Source organism: Eulemur rufifrons, chromosome 21 (genome assembly GCF_041146395.1).
Source record: "Eulemur rufifrons isolate Redbay chromosome 21, OSU_ERuf_1, whole genome shotgun sequence".
In the NCBI taxonomy this organism is placed as follows: Eukaryota; Metazoa; Chordata; class Mammalia; order Primates; family Lemuridae; genus Eulemur; species Eulemur rufifrons.
The window spans coordinates 17,203,423-17,228,526 of record NC_091003.1 but is presented as its reverse complement, the minus strand read 5'-3'; the positions used below and the strand labels follow the sequence as shown (position 1 = coordinate 17,228,526).

Here is a 25,104-nt window from a genome sequence, read left to right as displayed (position 1 = left end):
ATTTTAAAACTACAAGCAGACTGGTGGGTAGTTCCAGTGGAATTTGATGATTGCCAGATTTAATTTATGGCTCATGAGCTTTATGATTAAAAAAAAAAAAATCTCATATTGTTCCCTGAAGAAGACAAGTAGATTCAGTAGTATGTTTCATTTAAATGCATCTATGCCATACATATGTGTTTGTATGTATATATGTGTTTGGAAACAATTTTTAAAGGAAAATAAGACATGGAGAGTTTCCTTTGAATAGAATTGGGGGATATTTAAATTTTTTGCTTACTGGGTTTTGATTCTGATAATTTATTTTTGCAGTGAACTGATTACTTTTATTAGAGAAAAAAAGCTTTACTGAGATATGCCACATACAGTTCACCCCTTTAAAGTGTACAACTTAGTAACTTACTATATTCCAAATTGTGCAACCATCACCGCAGTCAATTTTAGTACATTTTCATCATCTGAAGAAGAAATTCTATACCCATTAGCAGTCCTCATTCCCTCCCCAACTTCCCTAGCCCTGGGTAACCAGTAATCTACTTTCTGTTCCATAGATTTGCCTATTCTGGACACTTCCTATAAATGGAATCATATAGTATGTGGTCTTTTGTGTCTAGCTTCTTTCACTTAGCGTAACATTCAAGCTTCATTGATGTTATAGTATGTATCAGAACTTTATTCGTTTTTACTGCCAAATAAGACAATTTTTCTAACATTTTAATTACTAAAGTTTGCCTAATTAGGAAAAGCCTGGGTTTTACTAGCATCTTAAAGTATACTATGAGTACAATTTCTGGTCTGTCTGCTTGGAAATAGAACCTGTCAGAGTATGGTTTACTGAGGTTGGTGCTGCTCCTTTACTTCTAAGAGCCTGAGGAAGGATAGCTGGCTCATTGAGCCATCTGCCTGTAACAAAAGCAGTTTGTGACTCATGAAATCGTGGGAGATTTTGTAAAGCAATTCATTGTGGGCCAAGTAAGTGTTTCAATCCCAAAGGTGGGATCTTGTTTTGGAAAGAATCCCCAAGCCCGCTGTGAGTGCACGGTTGCTGCAGTGGACCCTCAGAAGTCAGTGAGGCAACACACTTTTCTCTCTTTTGCCAGGACATTATTGGGTAGTAGAATTAGTGTAGTATTTGTAGATTATTTTTTACCTTGTGTTCCAAAAGGTAAAGATCCAAAAACATTTCAGTTATGAATATTTCTTTCTAAGAGTACACAGTCATTTTGTTGGTAACTTTACAAAAATCTCTGATAATTAGGAAGGATATGCATAGGTTTTGTTTATTCTTGTTGATGCATAAGACCTCTGTCCTTTTTAATACTGAGAGAACTTAAAGCTAACCCAGCACTTACCTGGAGACAGGCTGTTCATTAAGGCACTTAAAATCCACTGCTTTTACTTCTTGTGTGAGTACAGAGCATGTGAATGGGGGCCCCTGGGATGGGTACAGTTGTTGTCTCTTATTCCCCGCACAGGCACCAGAGCAATGGAGCTGTCATTGCCCGCTGCGGACAGCCGGAGGTTAGCTGGTGGGGCTGGCGAAATGCAGATGATGAGCACCTGGTGCAGTCAGTAGCCAAAGCTTGTGCCTCTGACTCCCGATCGAGTGGCAGCAAGCTGTCAACTAGGAACAGTTCTCGAGACTTTCCCAATGGGGGAGACCTTTCTGATGTGGAGTTTGGTAAGGTGCTCCCTGAACCCATGGCGACAATTTTTATAGCGTCTGAGAACCTTTTCTTGAAATGACCTTTTCCTTAGAAAACATAGGGTTAACTTTATAGAAGAGAGTATGATGCTGAACTTGATGGGATTGTTTTGAGGAGTCATGGGTCTTGGCAAAGACCAGAAGACCCTTTGTTTCAAAGTTGGTTTAAGAGACTAGAGTGTTTGTTTTCTTTCTTGCTATCATGACAAGATTTGGAATATTTATGTGATAGGGAACTTGCAGTGTCTCCAGACCATGGTGGGCAATATTGGGCTTTGTGAAAGGACCATAGGTGTAGAAAGGAAGTACAGAAGATTGGGCTATGTGGACCCCATGTGTGCTCTGGGAGTTGGTTTTTGAGAATAAATCCCCATCAACTTTTGTAAGAAGGCAAGATAGAATATAAAGTGATGGGAGAAGTCCTTTGTATCAAGGGTTTGGGTTAGGGAGTTTCATTTTATAGAGCTTTTTTTGTATCACAATATGTGCTATGGTTCTAATTTTGCACAGTTGTGGGAGAAACAGGTTCAATTGGTTCCCCCACCCCACCCCACCCCCGTGTCCCTAGATTCTTCTTTGTCAAATACTTCAGGAGCAGAGAGTTTAGCCATTCAACCGCAGAAGCTTTTGATCTTGGATGCACGCTCCTATGCAGCAGCTGTGGCAAACCGAGCCAAAGGAGGCGGCTGTGAATGCCCAGGTGAGGTGTATGGTGCTTTGTCCCCCATGCTCTTTCCTTAAGCGTCTACTCTAGCCCATGCCCAGCTGAAACTTAGTTCTCATTTGAAATGAGTGGTAAGCCATCTTCCTTATCCTGTCCTAAAAGAGCCAGAACTTCTCTTTTGATTCTTACCACTGTATGTTCTTAGGAGAAATGGAAGAAGAGGTGCAGTGAAGCCACATAATCTTCCTTCCCTGTGCCAACCTGTACATGATAAGGAAAGCAGATCCTCTTCCCTAATAAGGCTTGTTCATGTTGGAAGCTGCTGCTTTAGTGGGCTCGATTTCTCAGCCTTCTAAAAGCTTTTTGTTGCCTTTGACCAAAGGGAATGCCTCATCACTGGCTCCTAGCAGACTCCTCACTGAGGGCCTCTACGCAGAAAACCTGAGATGGAAATTGCAGCAGTAAATACAGAATTCCAGTAAGGGGCCTCTGTCCTGACTTGTAACACTCCTACCCTTGCAATGCTGGCTTTCCCCAAGGAGAGAACCCTCCCCTCACCCCCATGCCGGCTGTGTGCTGATGATGTAGGCAGAGGCACCAAGCTGCTTATTTAGATGTGATCTAAGTTGGAAATTGAAAAGCATCTGTACCAAGGTGAAATTTGAATGCACAAAGGCATTGTTCTGCCAGGTTCTTTTCGAAGAGAGAGCCACAAGTTAAATGAGGCCCAAGAAGTAAACCTGGGTAAGGTAGAAGTTTATAGGTCTTTCTTTTAAAAATGAGTTTTTATGTCAATGTCTTCTTCACAAATCTAACTTTCCTTTTTCACCCTTTTCAAAAAGACAGCTAAAATTCAAAAGCACCGTTTTCCTCTTATAATAAAGCACTGGGCTAATAAATAGTCAAGCATCGAAACATTGCAGTTTCATTAGGCAGCATCTGTAATGGGTATATTTTGTAGCCAATGTGCTGCTTTTAAATTTCACCATGTGGGCTTTAAATTCAACATATTTATTTGTGTTCTCTTTATTGTTTTTCTTTCCAGAGTATTACCCGAACTGTGAAGTTGTGTTTATGGGGATGGCAAACATTCATTCTATTCGGAGGAGTTTTCAGTCTCTGCGGTTGCTGTGCACTCAGATGCCAGATCCAGGAAAGTAAGACCTCGGCTTTCATTTTTCACTGCTCTTTAAAAAAAAAAAAATGAGTTTGGAAGTGGCTTTCCTTACGTTTCTTGGTAAACTTCAGTTACACTTTCAGTCTCTGTGAATATCTCCTTCCTGGGTCAGAAGCATGACAGCACAGTGGAAGAGCTGGGAGAAAATCAAGCCCTTTGAAAGGTTCTAAAATGTGCAGCACAGAACAAATCTCAGCCCTTAAAACAGAAACGTTGCCTTCTTGTTTTTCGGAGACCTCTCCCTTCCCTTCTACATTGCTGTCGGCCCAAAGTAATTTAATTCTTTGATTTCTGATGTCCTGTAGTGACACTTACCTGCTATGAACTGGAATGTTTTACCATGAAGAGTGAGAATTTATTCATCATGTTCTAAAAGGGTTAAACTTGTTATTAGGTCAGTTCCTTTTACATCTCCCAATCTCTAAACTAGTCTCTCTTGTTTACTCAATACATTATCATGATTTTTATTGCTTATTAAAAATGAATGGCTGGCATTTGCAGTGAGGAAGGTGAAATAACACCTCCTCCAAGGGTACTGTTTGAATAGAAGATAAATTAGGAGGAATGTTCTGTAAAATAAATATTGACAGATAAATATTTAAAAGCCCCTCTTTTACTATTTCAGGAAGCCAGAGAAATACGGTGCCAGAGAAGACAGAATTTTTTTTTTCTGATGTCTGTGCTGCGGCCCATAGTTGTTTCCCTGGGTCCTGTTCAGTAAATCTCATGATCAAGTTTTGCTGCAGTCTTTATTTGATTTACCAAATCAGATGCTGCCTGAACCACTTGTACTGATTCCCAGTAACAAATGATTAAATTCATCATAGTTGCAATCAGCCCAGAGGGTAAAGTGGTGTCCTTTGGGGAAAGCCTGACGGAAGAAATGAGCTTGCTGCTTTCCCTCGGGGCTTAGCCATTTGCATCTGCTACGCAGTTCTAGGACCCACTAGCAGCACTCTTTCTCCTAAGGTGGGCTGTAGAAGGAGCCTGGCCAAGGACCCAGGAGCTCTGCCACGAACTGATTGTGTGGCCTTGGCCAAGTGGCTTAATTACTGTGGGTCTCATTTTTCTTGTCTATAAAATGACAAGGATATAATTAATACTACATGATCTCTGATACCTTCCACGTACTAAAATTCTTTCTTAAACTGTTTTTGAAACTCAGAATCAAAAAGGTGTAATTATAGGAGCCCTAACCGGGTTCATATCAGTATCTGGGGGGGGGGGGGCAGTATTAAAGAAGGAGGTAATGCTTTTATGTATTTGGCATCAAATCATAATGCAGTATTAAAGTCTTATAAATTAAAAGCAGCTGTGGCAGTGATAGGACACCTAGTAAGCCCCAGGCCCATGTTTGGGGCTGTTGGAGGGTGAGGGGATGGTATGCTTCTACTTCAGCTTGCCAGGAGAACAAGGGAGTTTGGGGTCTCTTAGCAGTACCTCCTTGGCTGGTAGATTTTGGAGTGTAGCTTCTCCATTAGGCAGGGATAGCACCAACTGGTATTGAATAATAGTTCAGTTAGGTTCAGGAGAACCTCACACTGGTTCTCCTGTTTATTGTTTCTCCAGAGGCTAGGAAGTAATTTAGTATTTGCTCTTAAGCTTTATCTTTCAGTTTCTTTTGAGGCGTGAGGAATGAGAATAAATAATTGATCAGGGAAAGAAAATGTTTTTCAGGTACCTAACTGGGAGGTAGAAAGCCTTCTTGAGATTGGATTTTAACCAACAACAGACTTAGAATTCATTAAACAGTAGGCCTCCTTACTGTGTGCTAGGCACTGTGGTGGGGGTACATTTGACTGAGACACAGTGTTAGCTGTCTGAGGAGTCACATTCTGGTTGGTAGACCAAACTAATCTATGTGAAACCGGTGCTTATGCGTGACATTCTGTTGTCTGTTTGCCTGGCAAGACCCTCTCCTTAGATTATTCCCAAAAGTCATACTCATTCCCTAAGGTTTAGTAGGCCTTTCTAACCTCCTCAGAGTCCCTGGCAGAAGTATTTATTCCTTCCTCATATTCAGCGTTTGAAGGGCTATATTGTGGTCTTAACTACAAATCTGGTCTCATTTGGGGAAAATCCGAACTCTTCCTTAGGCATTGGGAGGGGTGGGGGAAAGCACAAGAAACAAAATGTTAAAAAGACAAGTGTGATCTGCTTGTGATTACTCCCAAGGGGCAGTTCTTGCTGTCTGATACTCCTGAAGGCCTTTCATAAAAAGATTCATTTAGATCCCTGCTGAATCCAGTCTGTGTTAAGCCCAGCAATAGGGTGTGGCCATTGGTGTGCTAATTTGCATAAGTCTAAATCATTAGGTTGGGCCCATCCAGTTTTAGTCAATAAACATTCAAGGCTTGAACAGTGGCAGGAGTTAGGGTCTGGGTAAAAGGCAATATTGCCTGTACCATTTTTGCATATGGCATCCAGCATCTTACTATAGATACATTTGGGTTTTCTTTACTTTTTTGAGAATTTTTTGAGCAGAGTTGCTGATTATTAAATATTTACTGTTTTATATCTCAGAAGTGGCTATATTTCCTTCAGGAGAAGATTCCAGAAAGAGCTATTTTTCTTATACTGTGCATACTTATCATGTACTGAAAAATATTAAATATTTTCTCTGAGAAATTATCCATATAGATTTTGGAACAAAAGGTGGTCCTATTCATCAGTGTCTGTTTGTTTTCTTTTCTAAACAGATGGGTCTTGCTCTGTTGCCCAGGCTAGAGTCTGGAGTGCAGTGGCATAATCATAGATCACTGTAACCTTGAAATCCTGAGCTCAAGTGATCCTCCTGCCTCAGCCTCCCGAGTAGCTAGGACTACAGGCCAGGCACATGCCATTGCACCCAGCTGATTTTTAAGTTGGGTTTTTTTTTGTTTTTTTTTTTAAGAAATGAGGTATCACTATGTTGTCCAGGTCTCAAACTCCTGGCCTCAAGTGATCCTCCCTCTTCAGCCTCCCAAAGTGCTGGGATTACGGTTGTGTGCCATTGTGCCTGACCTACACAGTCTATTTCTAAGGTTCCCTTCTATTATATAGTAGGGCTTGGGTCTCATCCTTGGACTTGCTTTATAAACACAAAGAGGTTTTCTGTTTGTTTTGCCTGTGTTATATTTGGAGAGAAAAGTCTTTAGGAATTGCTTTTTAATTTGACAGGCATTGGGCATGATGCAATAAGTCAAAAATCAGTATCTCCTTATCTCCTCCTGTTTTGTAGTTGGCTCTCAGCTCTTGAAAGCACTAAATGGCTCCATCACTTGTCTGTGCTTCTAAAATCAGCACTTCTGGTAGTGCACACTGTGGATCGTGATCAGCGACCAGTGCTAGTGCACTGTTCAGATGGCTGGGACCGTACCCCGCAGATCGTGGCCTTGGCTAAGCTCTTGCTGGACCCTTACTACCGAACCATAGAGGTCAGTGCGTCCAAAGGGGAGGGGATGAGTGGGGGAAACCTGAGGGTTTTATGATCAGGTCTAAAGACAGTAAAATTTCTTGTTTTTAATCATTGTTCCTTTACCTTGAGCTAAGTTGCGATGGTACCTACCACAGTTCTTGTGCCTTGTAAAATGGGGCAGATTGTGGGTAACAAGGTATTGATAATATAGACATATTTTCTTTTGCAGCCTATCTACTTGGAAAAGTTTTGGCTACCCCAGGAAAATGGGGCTTCTGTAAAAGGGCCTTGGCATGCTTACTATGATAGCAAATCTAGATATTACCACAGTGTTCTGTGGAGAAGGAGCCCTACTCTGAAATAACCATCTGTTGGGTTAAAGATGTAAGAAAAACCATAAAGTACCCTAAAATGTATGGGAATGTTTGTAAAAAATCTGAGGTGGGGAAGAATTTTACAAACATGACTTTGTAAGTATAACAACAAAGGCAGAAATTTAAAAATAAAAGAAATTTAGAAAAAAGGGTGTGGCTTTTATATAGTGAATGAAAGAGGGTAAAGATACAAACAGACTCAAGAAAGGCTTAGATAAATGCACAGCTAGTACCCTTTCAATGATTATGGAATGAAGTTGAGGGAATTGGGAAATTTCCCTAAGCATGTGTCCCATCAGGGATATAGAGCCTTTGGCCGAGGAGCTGAGCTGGATGGGCTTACTGGGAGACCGTTAAAGGGGATCACTGTCTGTAACACCGGGCTCGGGACTGTCGCAGTCTGGATAGTCCAGCACACATGGTCTTTTCCTGGGTGCTTCCCTGCAGGGTTTCCAGGTCCTCGTGGAGATGGAGTGGCTGGATTTTGGCCATAAATTTGCTGACCGGTGTGGTCATGGGGAGAACTCAGATGATCTGAATGAGCGTTGCCCAGTGTTTCTGCAGTGGCTTGACTGTGTTCATCAGCTTCAGAGGCAATTTCCTTGCTCTTTTGAATTCAATGAAGCATTCCTTGTGAGTTTGGGTTTATGATTCTTCGTTTTGGAGACTCAGTTTGAGGGGGTGTCAGTACAAATGTTAGTGGGCCAGTTTTCACATGAAACTATGCAGCCTTTTTAGAGTTTAATAGAGGGGCAATATTTTTCTCCCATTTTTATTAAAGAAAAAACAACAGTAAACAGGCATTTGTTTACTCAGTGAATCCAGGTATACTAGGTTATGTAAAGTCCTTGAGTTCTTTTAAGCTTAGCTTCTAAAAGGGATGATAGAAAACCTAGACAGCAGTTAGAAATAGAAGCAATCAGAATATCCCACGCTCCCTCCAATCCATCTACCAAACCCCCTACTTCTGTCCCATGCTCTCTACCCCTCTCCTTTGACAGAGGTTACACCCTATCCTTGCCTTTTTCCAGCCCCTCTGTCTTCCAGTACATCAGCTCCCATCCTCTCTAAACTGTTCTGCTGACTGGCTCCAGCATTTCTTCTTTCTGCCTTCCGCATCAGCATGCTTCCCTCCCTCTCATACTGCAACCATCAGCATACAAATGTGATGTAGTGTCTCCCATCTTATCAAAACCCTTTATTGATCCAGAATTCCTCTGTAGATATCATCCCATTTCTCTGTTCCCCTTTAGAACAGAGCTCCTTAAGTCTTTCACCCTTGCTATCTCAGACTCCTCTCTTTCCATTCTCTCTTAAACCCACTCCAACAGGCATTCACCCCCCGCACTTTACCAAAGCTCTTCTTGTTAAGGTGACCAGTGACCTGTGACCTTCATGTTGCTAATCCTGTGATCAGTTCTCAGTCTTCATCTTTGATCTGTCATACTATATGGCACAGTTTAACCGCTGCTTTCTTGAATTGCTTTCTTCAGTTACCTTATAGCACTTCCTTGCTCTTAGTCTCCTCTTACCTTGGTGGCTCGTCCTTTCTGTCTTTTTTGCTGATTCATGCTTATTTCCCCAGTTCTGAATGTTGGAATGCCCCACAGCTCAGCCTCCAGGCTGCTGCTCATCTGTGCTTCCTCTCTAAAGTTCTCCTCCAGTCTAGTGGCTCTAATTGCCATCTCTATGCTGATGAGTCCCACATTTATACACCTTCAGCTCAGACCTCTCTACTTAACTGCAGACTCACATATCCAACTATGTGACTACTCAGTGTCTCCATTTGGATGTCTTAATGGTATTTCAAACTTAATAGGTTCAAAACTTTATTCTTGATTTCTCTATCTCCCTTACCCCAAACCTGATCTTCCAGAAGTTTTCCATTTCACCATATGGCAACTATGTCCTTCCGTTAGTTTAGGGCAATAAACCTTTGCTGTCCTCATCTCTATTTTATATTCCACGTTCAGTCTATCAGATTTCTGCAGCTCTGATTTCAAAATATGTCTAAAACCTAATTACTTATTGCCACCTCTACTGATGCCACACTAGTCTAAGCCACCGTCATCTCCTCCCCTAATTCCAGAGAGTCAACCCAGCAAAGAGTCCCTTCTAAAACATAAGACAGACAATGTCGTTCTTCTGTTCAAAAACCTCCAGTGATTTTACATTTCACACAAAGTAAGAGCCAAAGTCCTTAAAATGGCGTACAGGGCCGCCTAGAATTACCTGTCTAGGCTCATTTCCCACCATTCTCCCCTTGTGCAATCTCCTTTAGTCACACTGGCCTCCTTGCTGTTACTCAAAAATCGGAAGGTTGTGTGTGTGCGGTTGCCTCTTCCTGGAGCACTTGCCCCCAGATGCCCACATACCTGCTCTCGCTTCCATCAGGTCTCGGCCAGTGAGGCCTTCCCGTGCTGCCGCACACTGCCCTCTTCCTCCCACCCTGCCTTGTTGTACACGGTCGCACTGGTTACCCTTCACCTGCAGCTGCAGCAGGCTCCATCGAGGCAGAAGTGCCGGCCAGTTACTGCTGCAGAGCCAGCACCCATAGTCATGTCTGGGGCATGTGAAATGCTCAGTAATGATTTGTTGAGTGAACAAGTAGTTTTACAAATGTGCTCTCAGCTCAGATGTGAGTTGTACCTAGACCTGCTCCTGTACTCAGTTCATATGCTTTGTCACTTACGAGAGTGACTGTTAACTCAGAATCTCAGACTGTTTACCAGGGGAGCTAAGAAGAGGGGGGGTGCCAACAGTCTGTCTTTGGATGGTGGTTGGGGTCAGGCCCTAGAATTGGTGGTGTGAGGAGGAGGCTGTTGAGTGGCTTATGGGCTCCCCCAGTGTGACATGGTGAGCTGAAGTGCTCTCAGGGATGTCAGGATAGGGTGACTCGGCTGGGCTGACCTTCTCTCAGAAAATGCATGCCCTATTGCTTAATTTTTGCTTGATTGGACTCCCATAGGTGAAACTGGTGCAGCATACCTACTCCTGCCTCTTTGGAACATTCCTGTGCAACAACGCCAAGGAGAGAGGGGAAAAGCATACTCAGGAACGGACATGTTCTGTGTGGTCGCTTCTTCGGGCAGGCAATAAGGCTTTCAGAAACCTACTGTACTCCTCTCAGTCAGAAGCCGTACGTATCCATCAACCTTTCCTCTGTGATCGGAAGGAATTTGAGGGTGGGGGGCATACGGGAGCCTTTGAGTAGTGACTGTGTTTGTGAAGGCATCTCTGCTGTCTCCAGGTGGGTTGGTGCCATTCTTTCTCTACCATTCTGTCCTGAGAATGGTCTGCTTCCTGGTGGGGCTCTGACCTTCCAGCCATTCTCTGCTCAGGGTGATTTGGTTTAAAATACATCTCTACTTTGCCACCCTAAACCGGAATCTTTTCCAGCACCACCTCTAGAGCATATTTCTAGCATGTTCTGTCTAATGGGTGGAAAAGGCAGTTAAGTTGCTTCCTGGATGCCACTGAGCTCAGAAGGAGCTGCCTCCAGGCCCATAGTACCCTCCCTCTGTCAACAGGCAATGAGACCCACTGCAGCTTCTGTCTCGGAGCAGGAAACTGTGTATGGCACGGGCATATGTGTTTTTGTGAGTCTCTGCCCACATGGAGATCTGGCAAGCCCCTTAAGACTTTGTTCCCCAAAGGAACCTTCTGTTAAGCAGAGAAGAGGAGGCACGTACATCTGTGTGTCAAGACATGATAATGTTCCCTTTGTCAGAATGTACCTTAGACCCTAAAGAAGTCAAAGGGAGGCTAATTAGAGGTTATATTGCTTTGCTGGACTATTAATATGCTTCTCATTACATTTAAGTAGTCAAAAAAAAAAAAAAAAAAAAAAGATACACGCTAACTGCTTCTCTCTCTCCTTCACTGTGCCTGCTGGGGAAATAACAGTACAGGAAGAAAATTTACTCCTTTTCACATGATTAATTTAAATGATCCTATAAAACAGGTTTGACAGTGTCTACTGAAGCCAAGCTTTTGTATCAGAGGATCAGACAATCACTGTTTAACAGGATGACTCGCTTTCTTATGCAGTAAAAGCAACAGATCAAGCTGATGATGAAAGTCATTCATTCAATAAAGGTGACCTGAGAAATAGTTAATGAGAAAGGAATCCTTAAAAAATCCTTTAGATATCCATGCCCACAAGGGGCTCTTAGGCAAAAAATGTTGCCATGCATAATCTCTAGTCCTGTATTGGTCGTCATGAAAATAGACCTGCATCCACCAATGCTGCCTCTTTGTGGAGACCCTGCTAGCCCTGTTGGGTGTCCCAGCTGGGTGCTTGTTCTTGATCCTCATTTCCAGACATTTCTGGAAGACTTATTGGGACGTGTTTAAGCCTGCATACTCCCCTCTTTCTCAGGTGCTGTACCCTGTGTGCCATGTGCGTAACCTGATGCTGTGGAATGCGGTGTACCTGCCCTGCCCGTCCCCGTCCACCCCCGTGGACGACAGCTGTGCACCATACCCAGCCCCAGGCACCAGCCCTGAGGATCCCCCCTTGAGCCGGTGAGCCCAGGGGTCATGCCACAGGCCTGACGTCCTGTTTGGGTAGATTCCTATGTTGGGATGTGCCCAGGAATGGCCAGAGATCATGCCATTGTCTTACTCTACAACAACTTTCTTAGATGTCTACAGTTTTTTCAGGGAAGTTGTAACGATTTCTGGGCTATGAAACAGTAAGAGCCTTGTTTCTGGAAGTGAGTTGGGCCCTGTTCCTTCCTTCCTTTTGCAAGCATCGAGCAGTTTCTCAGTTATGGAGCAAATCCTCTGAGTTCTCCGTGACCCCCTGGTTTTTGTTTCACCCTCTGCTCTGTGCTCCTGCTTCCTTGCCATGATTAGTCATCTGAGGCTTGAAAGGCAAATGCAGTCAGATGATAGAGAATTTGGCTTTGCCACTTGTGAGTTAGCTTTATTAAATTCATGATTGATAGATATTACATTAATTTAATATCAAAAAATCAACAATGCTACTTTGCCACCAGCTGAGAAACACAGCAGCATCGTGAAGAACATCTTTTTAAAAATAGCATTTGCTGTTAGCTTATCTGTATGTACGGGGCATGGGGTGAGGGCGGTGTGAGGAATCTGCAGACCAGGAGGAGGACTCAGCTTCGCTGCTCTAGCAGTCTGAGCCTCACTCCAGGAATGCCACAGTTCCATGTGTAGCTATAATGGGGCCAATTATGAAACAACAGCCCATTGAAACCTATCGTCTCCTACTTGCCTCTGAGATTCTCATTTCACCCAAACTCCTTTCTTTTAGGCTACCAAAGACTAGATCATTTGACAATCTGACCACAGCCTGCGACAATACAGTGCCTCTGCCCAGCCGGCGTAGCAGTGACCCTAGCCTGAATGAGAAGTGGCAGGAGCACCGGCGCTCGCTAGAACTGAGCAGCCTGGCTGGCCCTGGAGAGGAACCTCTTGCTGCTGACAGCCTGGGGAAGCCCACCAGAGCGCTGGGGGGTGCTGAGCTGTCTGTTGCAGCTGGAGTGGCCGAGGGGCAGATGGAGAACATTTTGCAAGAAGCCACCAAAGAGGAGAGTGGGGTAGAGGAGCCTGCCCACAGGGGGAGCACCGAGATGCAGGAAGTCAAAGAGGAGGCTCTATTAGCAAAGGAGAGCAGGAGGAAGATGCCCGAGGGCTCAGCTGTGGGACTTCAGCAAGACCCAGAACTGAGTGATGCCGCTCTGAAGAGCAATCCAGGCCCAAGCCCGTCTCTGTTCTCACAGGGTGTTCCTGAACAGCAGGGTGGGCACAGTGTTCTCCCCAGTTCTCTCCAGGCCCCACCCAGCGGAGAGAATTCCCAGGAGGTCCCTGTGGAGCAGCCTCCAATAGGAGAGATGGCACAGGATAATGAGGAAAAAGTTCTTCTAGTCCCAACAGATGAAAAAGTTGGCTATGATACCTCACAGTCACATTCTCTACCTTCCCAAGTCCCATTTGAGACCAGAGGACCAAACCTGGACAGTTCCATGGACATGCTAATGGACGATAAGGTGAAGTCAGAGAGTGGGCCCCAAGGCCACCGTAGACCTTGCCTGGTGAACACTGGCAGGTTCAGTAGCAAGGACGTGCTTCCCCAAACCACGGAGCCCAGGCCTTCAGAGAGGAGCCTGGTTGAGAGGCCCCAGGTGGGGTCTCTGGTGCACAGGACTTCCCCTGGCAGCACTCTCAGTCCAACACGTTCCCCTTGTGCCTTGCCTTTAGCCGAATGTAAAGAGGGGCTTGTGTGCAACGGTGCCCGAGAGACTGAAAACCAGGCCTCAGAGCAGCCCCCAAGGCTTAGCACCCTCCAGAAGTACCCCGCACCCAACGGGCACTGCGCCAGTGGGGAGGCTGGTAGGAACAAGGACTTGCTCAGCCGCCAGCTGTCCGCTACAAGCGGCAGCTCTGCCCACTTACACTCAAGGAACTTGCACCACAAGTGGCTGCACAGCCAATCTGGAAGGCCGTCGGCAAGTGGTAGCCCTGACCAGCCTTCCCGCAGCCACCTGGACGATGATGGCTTGCCTGTGTACACAGACACGATCCAACAGCGCCTGCGTCAGATTGAGTCAGGCCACCAGCAGGAAGTGGAGACCTTGAAGAAACAAGTGCAGGAGCTGAAGAGTCGCCTGGAGAGCCAGTACCTGACCAGCTCCCTACGTTTTAATGGGGACTTTGGCGATGAAGTGGTGAGTAGGCTTTGGTTCCTCCATAGCTGCCTGAGGAGACAGGGCACACTGAGGCCAGGCACGGTTTGTGCTCAGTGCGTGGTGATTAGTACAGCTTTCTAAAAGGATTGGGAAGGTCCAGAGTAGCCCTGTGGAGAGAGGCTGGAGATCAGCCTCAGCTATGGAAATGGCAGCTTGCCGCTGCTTTTCTGCTTTGCTTACTTTCCACAGATGTCATCTTAGGCAGTTAGAGAACGGAAGAGAGCACGCACTACATGGTTGATCAGATCTCTTCAGAGAGAGGATCACGTGTCTTCAGAAAGGCTTGAACTCCTGAGTAGAATGACATTTGTAGGGCAATGCCAAGTATTCCTATCAAATTGTAGTTCCTGTCCTACCTTAGTAGCTAGTAAAGTATTAGCCCTCCCAGACATGGGCTGTAGCTTTGAAAGGTTTACTTCTATTTCTATTTCTTTCTCTCTCTCTCTCTCTCTCTGTCTCTCTCTCAGTCTCTCTCTCTCATCTCTCTTCCACCCCACCTTCTGAAATGGAGGTCTCACTGTGTTGCCCAGGCTGGTCTCAAACTCCTGGCCTCAAGTGATCCTTCTGCCTCAGCCTCAAGTGCTAGGATTACAGACATGAGCTGCTATGTCCAGCTTGGTTTCATTCTCTTTAAACAGCTATTTGTACCCACCCCGAGGCAGGTGCTAGCAGTAAAAATGGAGAGAAGGGATTGGTTTCTAGCAATGTTGAGGAGTTAGCACTGATGGGGCTTGGTGGCTAGAAATGGGGATACCAGAGGGGAGGTTCTCAAGGAGGTGCTTCTGGGCGGGTCTGACGCAGTAGGCTGAAGTGTAAGTGTGAGCCTGGCTCTGAAGTGGTCAGCGTACATTAAAGGCGGGCACATCCGATGACTTTCAATTCTGAGTGACTTCTTGGCTTTTCCTTCTTGCTAATGATGGTTTTTCATGTTCTCAAAGAGTCTTCCCAAGAAAGGAGGGCATGGCCAAAGCACTCAGCTTTAACTAAGTGGCAGGGTTGGATTGACAGGCCCACTGGAGCAGCTGACACTCTGAGTTCCCATTCCATTTTGGTCACTTTTTTCTCGCTTACTTTCTGGAACCCTAAGGCCTATCTTTCCACTCCAGAGTCACTGCATACAGTCACTACACATAACCCGTGTCTCCCTCTCCCAGCTGAGCCCAGCCCCACTCCTGTCCCTGTCCAACCCGGTTCTTGATGGCCGATGCATCTGCAGATTCGGCAGCGCTATCACTCGGGCCCACCCAGAGTCCTCAGTGTTCCCTCCTTTACCAAGCCCGTTCTCCTTCTGGGAGGAGACCAGGTTCATTCTGTTCAGCTGTGTTTGTTTGCCAACAGACTTCAATCCCCGACTCGGAAAGCAATCTGGATCAGAGCTGTTTGTCTCGCTGCAGCACAGAGATTTTCTCTGAAGCCAGCTGGGAGCAGGTGGATAAACAGGACACAGAGGTACAGGCTCAGCCCCTGCTCTAAGTGCCGTGTATGCAACTATTAACATTTTGTGGTTCTTCTCCACTCCCATCCCTACCCTATCCCCCTGGCCAAGGAAGAACCTCATAGCACGGTTAGCCTTGAGCCTTTGGCATCTCAGCTTCTGTAAACCCACATCAAACTTAGAATTTCTGAGCCAGGGAGACTCAGCAAGCTGCTCTCCCTCTTCCTTGCCTCTATGAACTGGAGCCTTGCCAGCTCTCACAGTGACCCAGGGTGCTGCTGCCTGCCATTTTATCTCAGGGGAGATTGGAGTCCCCTCCAGGGAAACGATTTGGACGCCTTTCTTGTACTGTTGACATCAAACCTACTGGGCTGGTGCCACTGGAGCTGATGTGGTCCTTGCGACTCTTGCTGCCCCAGCATGGCTCTGCTGGCTCCAGCTCTGTGGCTCATCTCCTGGCACTAACCTGGTCCCATGTGTTTTGCAGATGACCCGTTGGCTCCCTGACCACCTGGCTGCCCACTGCTATTCGTGTGACAGTGCCTTCTGGCTCGCCAGCAGGAAGCACCACTGCAGGTGCCATTGCGGGGTGCGGTAGGGTGGGCCTGGGTATGGAGGCTAAAGTTTGGCCCACAGAGCCTGCAGAGTGGAGGGTTGCGAGCGTCTGGCTGGCAGTGTTCTGTCTGAAGCAGACCCCTAGGGTCTGATCTTCTGGGCCTCCAAAATTAGTGTTTGCGGAACTGCATTTGGTATCTTTGTCCCAATTCAGAACGATCACTATTAAATTTTAAAATGTGCAAATGATAGCCTTTTTTGTTTTGTTTCCCAGATTGGTTAGAGCAGTAGCCAACACTGGAACCACCATTTCTTATTCCTAGCATAAAGTTTCTTCCCATTCCACATGGCTGCCATGAGCAAAAATAGTTCTCTTGCTATAGGCAGGGAACTGCATTTTCCTGCTCCCCTTCCCTGCTTCCTGACTCTAAACTTGTTTTCCCTTGTGCCATTGGTAAGCAGCTGTAGCTGGGGGGAGCAGTAGGGACAGGCTAAGGACAGAGCCTTCCAATCCTTAAGGCTCCTGACTTCTTTTTCCTTCTGGATTGGACTAGTAGTTACTGGGGATGCTATGCCCCAGCCGGGATGGCAGCTGTCTGGCGGATGTTCAGTGTTCTTGGGATAAGACGTTTATCTGAGTCACGCCATGGCTCACCCACACGGGTGAACCTGGATTGAAAATGGAACAACCTCTTTGCCTAGTTATGATGCTTCTGGGACCATGTATCTCCCCATCCTGCACCCCGTGCCCGAGTGTCTTTGGTTGGCTTCTCCTGAGCTCTTTCTCCCCTCCTTGCAGGGACGCTGACTGTGTTGATCAAACGTGGTGAGCATATGCAACAACCTATCTGTGATGTCTGTACATCTACAATAACTTCACACTAACGCTGTCATTCCCCCCTCTCTGCACTCACTGGGGTGAAGCCTGGGCTCGGGTCCACAGGCAGGCAGGCGGGCGTGGGGGGGCTGAAAGCAGCTGACTGAGGGGACCGTTGAGGGGGTCAGGCTGCAGCCATGTCCTCCCCTCCTGACCACACAGGTCAGCCAGGCCATCTTGCTTGCGATAAAAAGTAGCGTTTCAGCAGGGGCTGGTCTCCTGTGGGAGCCAGTTGGGTTGTCGGAGCTGTTTCTTTTGGGTCAGTCGTTCATTAAGACGCCAGAATGATGCTAGTAACTTCCAGGTCAAATAGCATCACTGCTCCTCCTCTTTTTTTTTTTTTGAGTCCAGGACTGAACAGAGGTGATCTTTCCAGATAATTGCTTTACCGTGAAGTCTCCATTTAGGGTCTTTCAGGATCCCCTGAAAGAAGTCAGAAAAGCTTAACTGATGAAGTTCGTGTCAGCCTTTCCAGCTGAACTCCAGCAGGGATGTTAAATAAATGTAAACATTCAGAATTTTTCCTGTGTAACCACGGTTCTTGCTGACTCATGCTTTTTAGAAACAGGGTTGTGATTTTGTTTTAGATCTTTGTCCTTCCATTCCACTGTTTCCCACCTTTTCCTTTTGCAGTATTTTTATCCCCAAATGGTCTTCAGTATTCTCTCCTTCTGTGCCTAAGTGGCCTTTAATCCAGCAGTAGGTTTGCATTCTGAGGAACGTAAATGAAGTTAGTGACACTGGCCAAGAAGGAGGGTTTCCCTTGAGCTGCCTTCCCCCTAGTCTTCGGTGAGCTTGTCCGGCTCCTTGGGGTTTCTTATTCTTGGGCTCATTGGGATCGAGTTGTATTTTAGGGCCCAGCAAATGTAGGGTTGTAAGGTGGGCAGAAGCTCATCCTCTGCCACTTCCCTTTCTTGTTAGCTGTGACGGGCACCTGTGTGGCACGGATGCATCAGAGCTGGACTTTCAGGGGAGGAGGAGAGGGAGGCCTGGGCCCTGGGTGTAGTCAGGCCTTATGGTGGAGCTCTGATTTTCTCTGGAGATGCATGGAGCAGGGGAGTGAGCCATAATTGACTGACACCTATCTAATAAGGGGTACGTGTGTGCACGTGTGTTCATCTGTGCTCTTGTCCTTCCACCTCTCCTCTTCACTCCGAGCATGCATCACGGGTTGCTTGTCTCCTGGCTTTGCATGCTGCTGGCAGAGCAATCCAAGATGGCAGCAGTCTACCCTTCATGTTGCTGCCTCTGAGCCCCTGGGAAAGTGGCCCTCGGGCAAGGCTCCTCGTTCCCCGGCTGGGCTGAGTAGTTGTTTCTCTCATCTGAAGGGCCTGAAGGCAGCTCCATTTGACTCTGGCCTCTCAGTGATCACAAGCTACACAGAGGTCATTGTCCAGGTGGATGTGGCCACTGGGTTTTCTTGGATCAGGACTTACCCATCATTGGGTCCATTTTGTTCTCACAGCTCTCTCTTGAGCAGCATCCTCCTGTATACCTGGAAACCTCGAGTCATAGTGGTGAGGCAGCCAAGTATGTTTGGCCCTGGAGTGAAAGTGGCATGTGATTCTGCTAGGTAGGGACGTCCTTCCTGCTCACTTTGTTCCTGGGCTAGACAAATGAAAGTGTTTGATCTCAGAGGAGTCTCCAGCACATCCAAATTACACACAGCCAAGTCTGCCTTCTGAAGTTGGTTTCCCCACCCCGTACCTGCTACCTGAAACTAACATTGTTTTATTTCTTCTTCCCATCTCAAGGAATTGTGGGAACGTATTCTGCTCCAGTTGTTGTAACCAGAAGGTTCCGGTTCCCAGCCAGCAGCTCTTTGAACCCAGTCGAGTGTGCAAGTCTTGCTATAGCAGCCTACATCCCACAAGCTCCAGCATTGACCTTGAACTGGATAAGCCCATTGCTGCCACTTCAAACTGAAGCTCAGTGACCTGGGGCGGGCAGAGGCCAAGATGCTATTCCTCTGACAGGTCCACACAGCCTGGGCAGACCGAGAGCCCGTGCACTTGGAGTGGGGGCATGGAACTACCTGTACGGAGTGACAGAAATTTGGGATGTACCACTGGATTGTAGATTGATGTTTCTTTTCCTGTCCCTCACCCCCACCCCCGCCGCCCCTACTTTTTCCATCCTTCCTCTCTGCCTTCAGAAAACAAAAAAGTCCCTTGGTTGTCTTAATTTTTTTTTTTTTTTTGGATGGAAGACCAGAGGATGCCAGGCCCTCTGTAACAGCTGAGCCGCCTGCTGTCAGGTGATGCTGAGGGATGGTGTGGTTGGCTCTTCTGGGTGAGAGGAGGCTGGTCAGAGCCAGGAGTGGAGATCTGAGACAGTGAGCTGGGAAGAAAGCCAGTGCTAACATTTGCGACCATTCCTCATGCCACTGCCACGTCAGAGCTGTCTGGGAAACCTGCGCGGCTGGGGAGGCTGGAAGCAACTTCCCCGAGAGCACTGCCTGGGAGAGCACTGCCTGGTGCCGTCTCCCTCCCGAGAGGGCTGGGCCAGCCCCACCTCACAGATACCTGGGATTGGCATTCGGAGGGAGGGGCACATGGTAAACGGCACTCCTTAGGGGCCCCCTTTGAGGCAGGTGAGCGGGGTTGGGAATGGGTCACCAGCATGTTGTCCCCTGTGGAATTCTGTTTTGAACTTGACCCAGGTTGTCTAGGGCTCCCTCAGGGGGCTGCCTCCCTGGGCCAGGCTCTATAGTGCTTCCCACCCTCAGGCATAAGAATGCAGACTGGCCAGAATGCGATGGCCAAGGCCAAAGCCTGCCCTGAGCCCAGGCACACCTGGGTCCCTCTTCCAGAGCCTGGTCCCCCAAATAATCTCTCTTCCTCGGCCAGCACAGGGAAATCCAGACTCAGGGTTCCAAAAATCCCCCTTTCCCAAGCCAAACAAATCATGGATCTCCCCCTTGAGGGTAGAATCAGCCTTTAGAGTTACAAGCCTCTGGAAAGGGGCAAGTCCCCATACAATCAGCCTTCCTCCTCCTCCTCCTCCTCTTGGAGCAGCAGGAAGGGCCCAGCAGTCCTCTTCCCTGCTCCTGGCTGCCTGAGTAGGCATGTGTCTGGCTGCTGGCCAGCAGTGAAGGGCCCCTTGGTGACTCTGCAGGGTTCCTTAGAGAAGTGGCATGGCCTGGAGGAGACTTGGGGCACCTTTCCTCAGTGAGCTTTGATATGGCCCAGAAAGAGCTTTAAATCAAGAATATTTGTGGTGGAGGTGAGTGTGGGAAGGGTGGAGAGGAGTTTAGGGTTTGTGCTTTGTAATCTTGGCATCCATGTTTTGTGCCTGCCCTCCCTCTTGGGGAAGGGCTATGCTTGGCTCTGCTGAAAGCTGCTAACTGGTGACAGGGCAGATAAGCCTAAGTTCTGACCCTGCCCTGTACTCTCCTTCCCCTTTGGAAGCAGTTCTATGGCCAAGGGCAAGTTGTGTCTCAGGAAGGTGGCTCCTGTGTGTGCCTGAGTGTGATTAAGGTGTGGCCCAGAAGCCTTTCCTGGCGCTGTCCGTCCAGGCAAAGCCCAGAGCATCTGCGCACATCTCTGACTTCCAGCGGCGGCAGGTTGCTCGGAGTTTGAGTCTAGGGAAACAAGGTGTAGTTCTCCGCACTCTGTGTGGTCTGGTCGTGCAGGTAGGGGTAAGTTGGTCTAATTGAAGATTGTGCAGTTCCTAGTGACAGGTGCCAAGAGGTTATGATACGGGTTTCTTGGGTCTGATGTACAGTGTGAATAAATGCTTGCGACTTTTAGCCCTTTTTGGATCAATGAAGCACTTTTTTAATATTTTCCTTTGTATGTAAAGGAGGAACCGTAACTCTCCGTAGCTGTACATATAACCCTTTTCTCCTAAAGAGGAGTCAGTCATTGCTCCTATATTTTTCATTTTTTGTCAAAGCAAGAAGTAAATACTTTAGAATTGTTAAATATATAAATAAAGTGAATAAAGTTGAGTGTTCCGCATGGTAGCATTTGCTAACACGTTCTAATTCTTTGCCCTGTGGTTTATCCCTCTTCATCCCTTTTCCCTCTTACACAGAAGTGGTTAGAGGTGCTGCTGGGAAACTGGCCTTGGGCAAAGGAAAACTACGGATTTCTTTTCAGCTCTAGACCATGGCAAGGAGCCCCACCATGAAGCCCAAGCTCTGAAACACTTTCCTTCATGATTTTGCCTCTAAGATCTCCTAAGCTAAAAGAAGGTAAAGCGATCAGACATCTCAGCAGTCAGCTGTCCTTATCTGAAGAATTGCACATCAGTGATAATTAAAACTACCTCTGGCCTCTAGGCCTTCTTTTGGCTGCTGCTCTGATTTCGGGGCAGCCAGTGCTGTGGCCCCTTAATTCCACCCCACCCCAGGAGCATCAAGCCGCACCTGCGGTGTCAGTTAGGAACAGAGCCCTGCGTGCAGTGGTGAGTGCAAGGCGACGAGGGGTGGGGACTGGAAAACGCTTCTGCCTATGGTTCTTGGATGACAGAATGTGGGCGGGCAGAGAAAGAACTTGGGGGCAGACACGGCATTGGATGTGGTTGGGTTGTGTGCCCAAGGAGAGGTCTCCCACCCTCCGTCCCCCCACACAGGGAGGAACCTCTGCGCCGTAGATCTTTGACTTCTGCTTCCCACCGAGACTGGCATCTAGTTACTTCTAGACTAGTTCTTGCTCTTCACAGAGGTGAATTTTCTTTCCCCTACGTCACTGTTGGGTATCTTACCCACCCCCCCGGGTCTGTGCGTGAGATACGTTATGTAGTACCTTCCTCAGGAGTTAGTGTTGAGTGGTGCCCAGCCTTGGGCTTCCCAGCCCAACCTCTGTGGTGAGTAGGCTGGGCCCAAAGAGTGACCTGCTCAGAGCTCCCCCCCCCCCAAAGACCTTAACAACTCTTTGGGGGCAGTCTCTCTCTAGGGTTACTTTCTGGATGTACCCTCTGCCTAAAGTATATAAGCACTTAGAAACAGCTCAGCTGGTTCCAATCTGAAGGCTGCGAGTGCGGTCCAGCAGGTGTTTGCGAGTCAGTCTGTCCTCTAGGGGGTGAGGGTGTCACCTCAGTTGCCTTCAGTTCACCAGGGAACCCAGTCTGTATCAGACCGAGTTGTGAACAACCTATGTGCCCCAGCCGGCGTGTGTCTACACATAGCCACTGCTGTTCCTGAGGTCTGGTGGTTTAGCCCCCAGTGAACCAAGACACTGGCGTGGCTCAGCGAGGCCGTGGGGGTCCGTACATGGGGAGCTGCTGCGTATAGGAAGATGAAGAGCCCAGATGCCGCTGAGACACGCACAGTGTGGATCAAAGGCAAGGAATTGCCCAGGTGAAGGTGGCTGCGGTTCTCTGTGTGCAAGGCCACCTTTCTTCAGGCCATCACGTGGAGGAAACTGGTCTGAAGCAGTGGGGTATTAACAGTGACCCTGAGCTGCCGGGATGTCTTCATCTCAGAACTCTCCTATCCTAGCACTCGCTCTACCTTCCTTTCTATACTTTGGCCTCCTTAACCTCAGTCCAAAAAGATGATACTGCTGCCTTAATCCAACGAGATTTTCTAGTGAGGATATGTAGTAAATTTTTTCTCTAGTAATTTTGCTAATATGCTCAGTTACTTTCCATGTTAGCAAAGAATATTTTAAGAATGAATGACGGTACTGTGGCAGATATAAAGGAGAATGAACAGAGTGTGCCAGAGGATCTGCTAACCAATCTCTGGCTATTAACAAATATCAAAATGGGAATTGAAGGTATATTCTAGAATTAGATTATAAGCTATTGTCCTTGAGACAGCTGCTACACTTGGCTGCTTGCACTCGAGGCTAGGAGATCCCAGGCCTATTGAAGTTGACTCTGGCCCTGACCTCCATTGATCTATAATGAATGAGGGCTGATTGGAAGGTGCTGTTGCAGGATTTCATTTAGCTGGTGCCAATTCAAGTGACCTGTCCCCAGGGCTGCAGCTGTACCCACCCACTTGCATTAGCTGAGGATAGGGCTAACGGCAGAGTTAAAACCGGGCCCTGGGCTGTGGAGTAAAATTATTGATTCTCCATTTGGAATTTTGGATAACATGGCAGGAGTCCCAGCTGCTTAATTTGTAGTCACATTTTCAAGGAGGTTGTTCTAAGTTGAGGTGACTGAGATTGACAAGATTTCTTGAGGGCAGGACCAGATGTATGAGATGCTTCTAGTCGTGAGTAGGAGGTGACCTGTACACACGGCACTGAGGCCTGGTTCCTCTCGGCTGCTGTACAGTTCATCTGCGTGTTCTGTGAAGATACCAGTTGCTTCCCTGCTAGAACAAGGCCTCCTCCTACGCTAGTAGGTGTTAGAGGCATGGGGGGTATGGGCAGGGGAGGGGCATCTTCTGAAATGGGAGTTACAAAGTTTTTAAACGCTGCTATTGTATTTTATTTACCATTTAAGGTCTTTTCTATTATATCCGAGTTCTTAGTCAACTTTTCTTACAGTGCTCATAGCAGTTGCATTTGAATTGTATTTTCAGTGAAATTTGTTTTACATTGGCGTTTAAAATTGGCCTTTAACTGCCTCCCAACTCGTTTGTAAGATTTTTTTTAAAAACGAAAGCATAACCCTGAGGCTTGGATGCTGTTTAAGAAATATACTGTGTGTTGCTGCTGACAATAGTGCTCGCCTATTGTAACAGCAGTGATTCTGCTGTAGCCTCGGCGACCATTTAAGTTGAATAAATCTTCATTTTCACCCACAAACAGTTGTTCAGCCCCTGGATTTGGGTTGCCACTCTGGTTCTCCAGCCAGTGCTGTGAGGCGGTATCTTAGGTTCGAGGGATGGAATCGGCTTATCCCTAACTCAGTTCAGGAGGGAGGAGCTCAGCGAGGAGGGGGTGGTGCAGAGGTGAGTATTTGTCTTCCAGAGGCAGGCTACGTGAAATCCTGACGTTCAGAGGCGGGAGCGACCTTAGATCTCCTGCTTCCATGGTTTTCCCACTGTTCTGTGGGGCTGCTGTGGGGAGGGAGCCCCAGGCCCACCCAAATACTTACTAGACTTCCAAGTAACATATGAAGAAAGGTTTTGGTGCTTAAAATAAAAGTCTGAAAACCAATTTAATCCAACCTCCTTTTTCATTGAGGAAACTGAGGCCCAGAGAGGGGCAGAGACATCCAGAATATCCAATGAGTTTTATAGCAGAATCGAACAAAGAAAACTTTCCTGACTTCCTCCCCCTCTTGTGCTCTCGGGCTTCCAGAAGACAGAACAAATGTATGTAAATAGCTGTACTAATAACATGGTTCTCTCTGAGTTAGCCAAGCCAGAAATCTTGGAGAGCAGTTTAGTATAGTTGCTACCAAAAGGCTTAAATTAAGAGCCCTCCTCTCCCTCCTAACCAAAATTAAAAGGTTATGATATTATAGTATAATCCAGTGTTTCTGTTTTTCTTTACCATTTCAAATACATAAAAACAAGCGAGATTTTCTTAGCATGAATCATCTATGTTCAAGTCATAACATCTTGGGTGGGGAAGAGCATTTTTAATGAATGCAAATGGCTATTGTGAACTGTCCCAGCATCCAGTTTATTTCTGAATTTTGTTTGGGGAAAAAATCCTGAGTTTTACAGAGAAGTGGTGGCCAATGGTAACAGTCACAGCGTGCCTGCTGGCTCTGGTTATTGACAACACTGAAGTGTGAAAAGGGGAATTACTAGAATATCCAACACCTGCTTTCAGTCCTTACCCTCCATGTACCAGGTAAGAAACACCCAGAGGTTGTAAGTATTAGAATGACTCCAAGGTGAGGGCCACCAGCACTGAGTTGGGCCTGGGCTCCGTGATCGCAGCACCGGGCCAGTGTCCTCCCATCAGTGACCCCCGCGAAGTCCACACCCACACTGCAGTGGAGACCTCACTGTGAGGTCTCGGGCAGCCTCAGCTAGTGTGTGTTTTAAACCCTTGAGGGTACGTGGTTTAGAGTTATTAATATTTAACATGACATGTAGAACAAATGTTTTCAGAGAACTCCTGAAGCACTGACAGAAAAGTCAGTTTGAAAACCACCCTCGTGGTGGAAATATCGTGGGTTTCAGAGGCCATAGGCCTGGGGCGGAATCCCAGCCCTGCAGTGCCGGCCGAGTTGCCCGTGGGTGTTGAAGGAACTCTCTGAGCCATTTCCTCATCTGTAGCAGAGCCTGTGGCTGCTAAGTGGGGTTTGAATGTGGGTTCTTGGTAAATGCTCCCTTCCCC

At 47.0% G+C, this 25,104-nt stretch overlaps 1 protein-coding gene across 4 annotated transcripts in view; it reads left to right on the top strand.

The window, feature by feature from the left end:
* Window positions 1–20,855, top strand: part of MTMR3 (myotubularin related protein 3) — a 115,308-nt gene extending 94,453 nt beyond the window's left edge. The window contains exons 9-19 of one of the 4 annotated variants that reach the window (XM_069496779.1): window positions 1,476–1,681; window positions 2,298–2,405; window positions 3,415–3,526; window positions 6,767–6,962; window positions 7,765–7,950; window positions 10,286–10,456; window positions 11,699–11,844; window positions 12,602–14,015; window positions 15,375–15,485; window positions 15,959–16,047; window positions 18,658–20,855. In XM_069496779.1, the coding sequence (XP_069352880.1) occupies window positions 1,476–1,681; window positions 2,298–2,405; window positions 3,415–3,526; window positions 6,767–6,962; window positions 7,765–7,950; window positions 10,286–10,456; window positions 11,699–11,844; window positions 12,602–14,015; window positions 15,375–15,485; window positions 15,959–16,047; window positions 18,658–18,829 (2,911 nt within the window). In that variant the 3' untranslated portion in view covers window positions 18,830–20,855. Of the gene's footprint in view, window positions 1–1,475; window positions 1,682–2,273; window positions 2,406–3,414; window positions 3,527–6,766; window positions 6,963–7,764; window positions 7,951–10,285; window positions 10,457–11,698; window positions 11,845–12,601; window positions 14,016–15,374; window positions 15,486–15,958; window positions 16,048–18,657 lie in introns of all 4 variants that reach the window. The other 3 variants (XM_069496778.1, XM_069496780.1, XM_069496781.1) reach the window with 3 other exon arrangements.
* The last annotated feature ends 4,249 nt before the right edge of the window (window positions 20,856–25,104 follow it).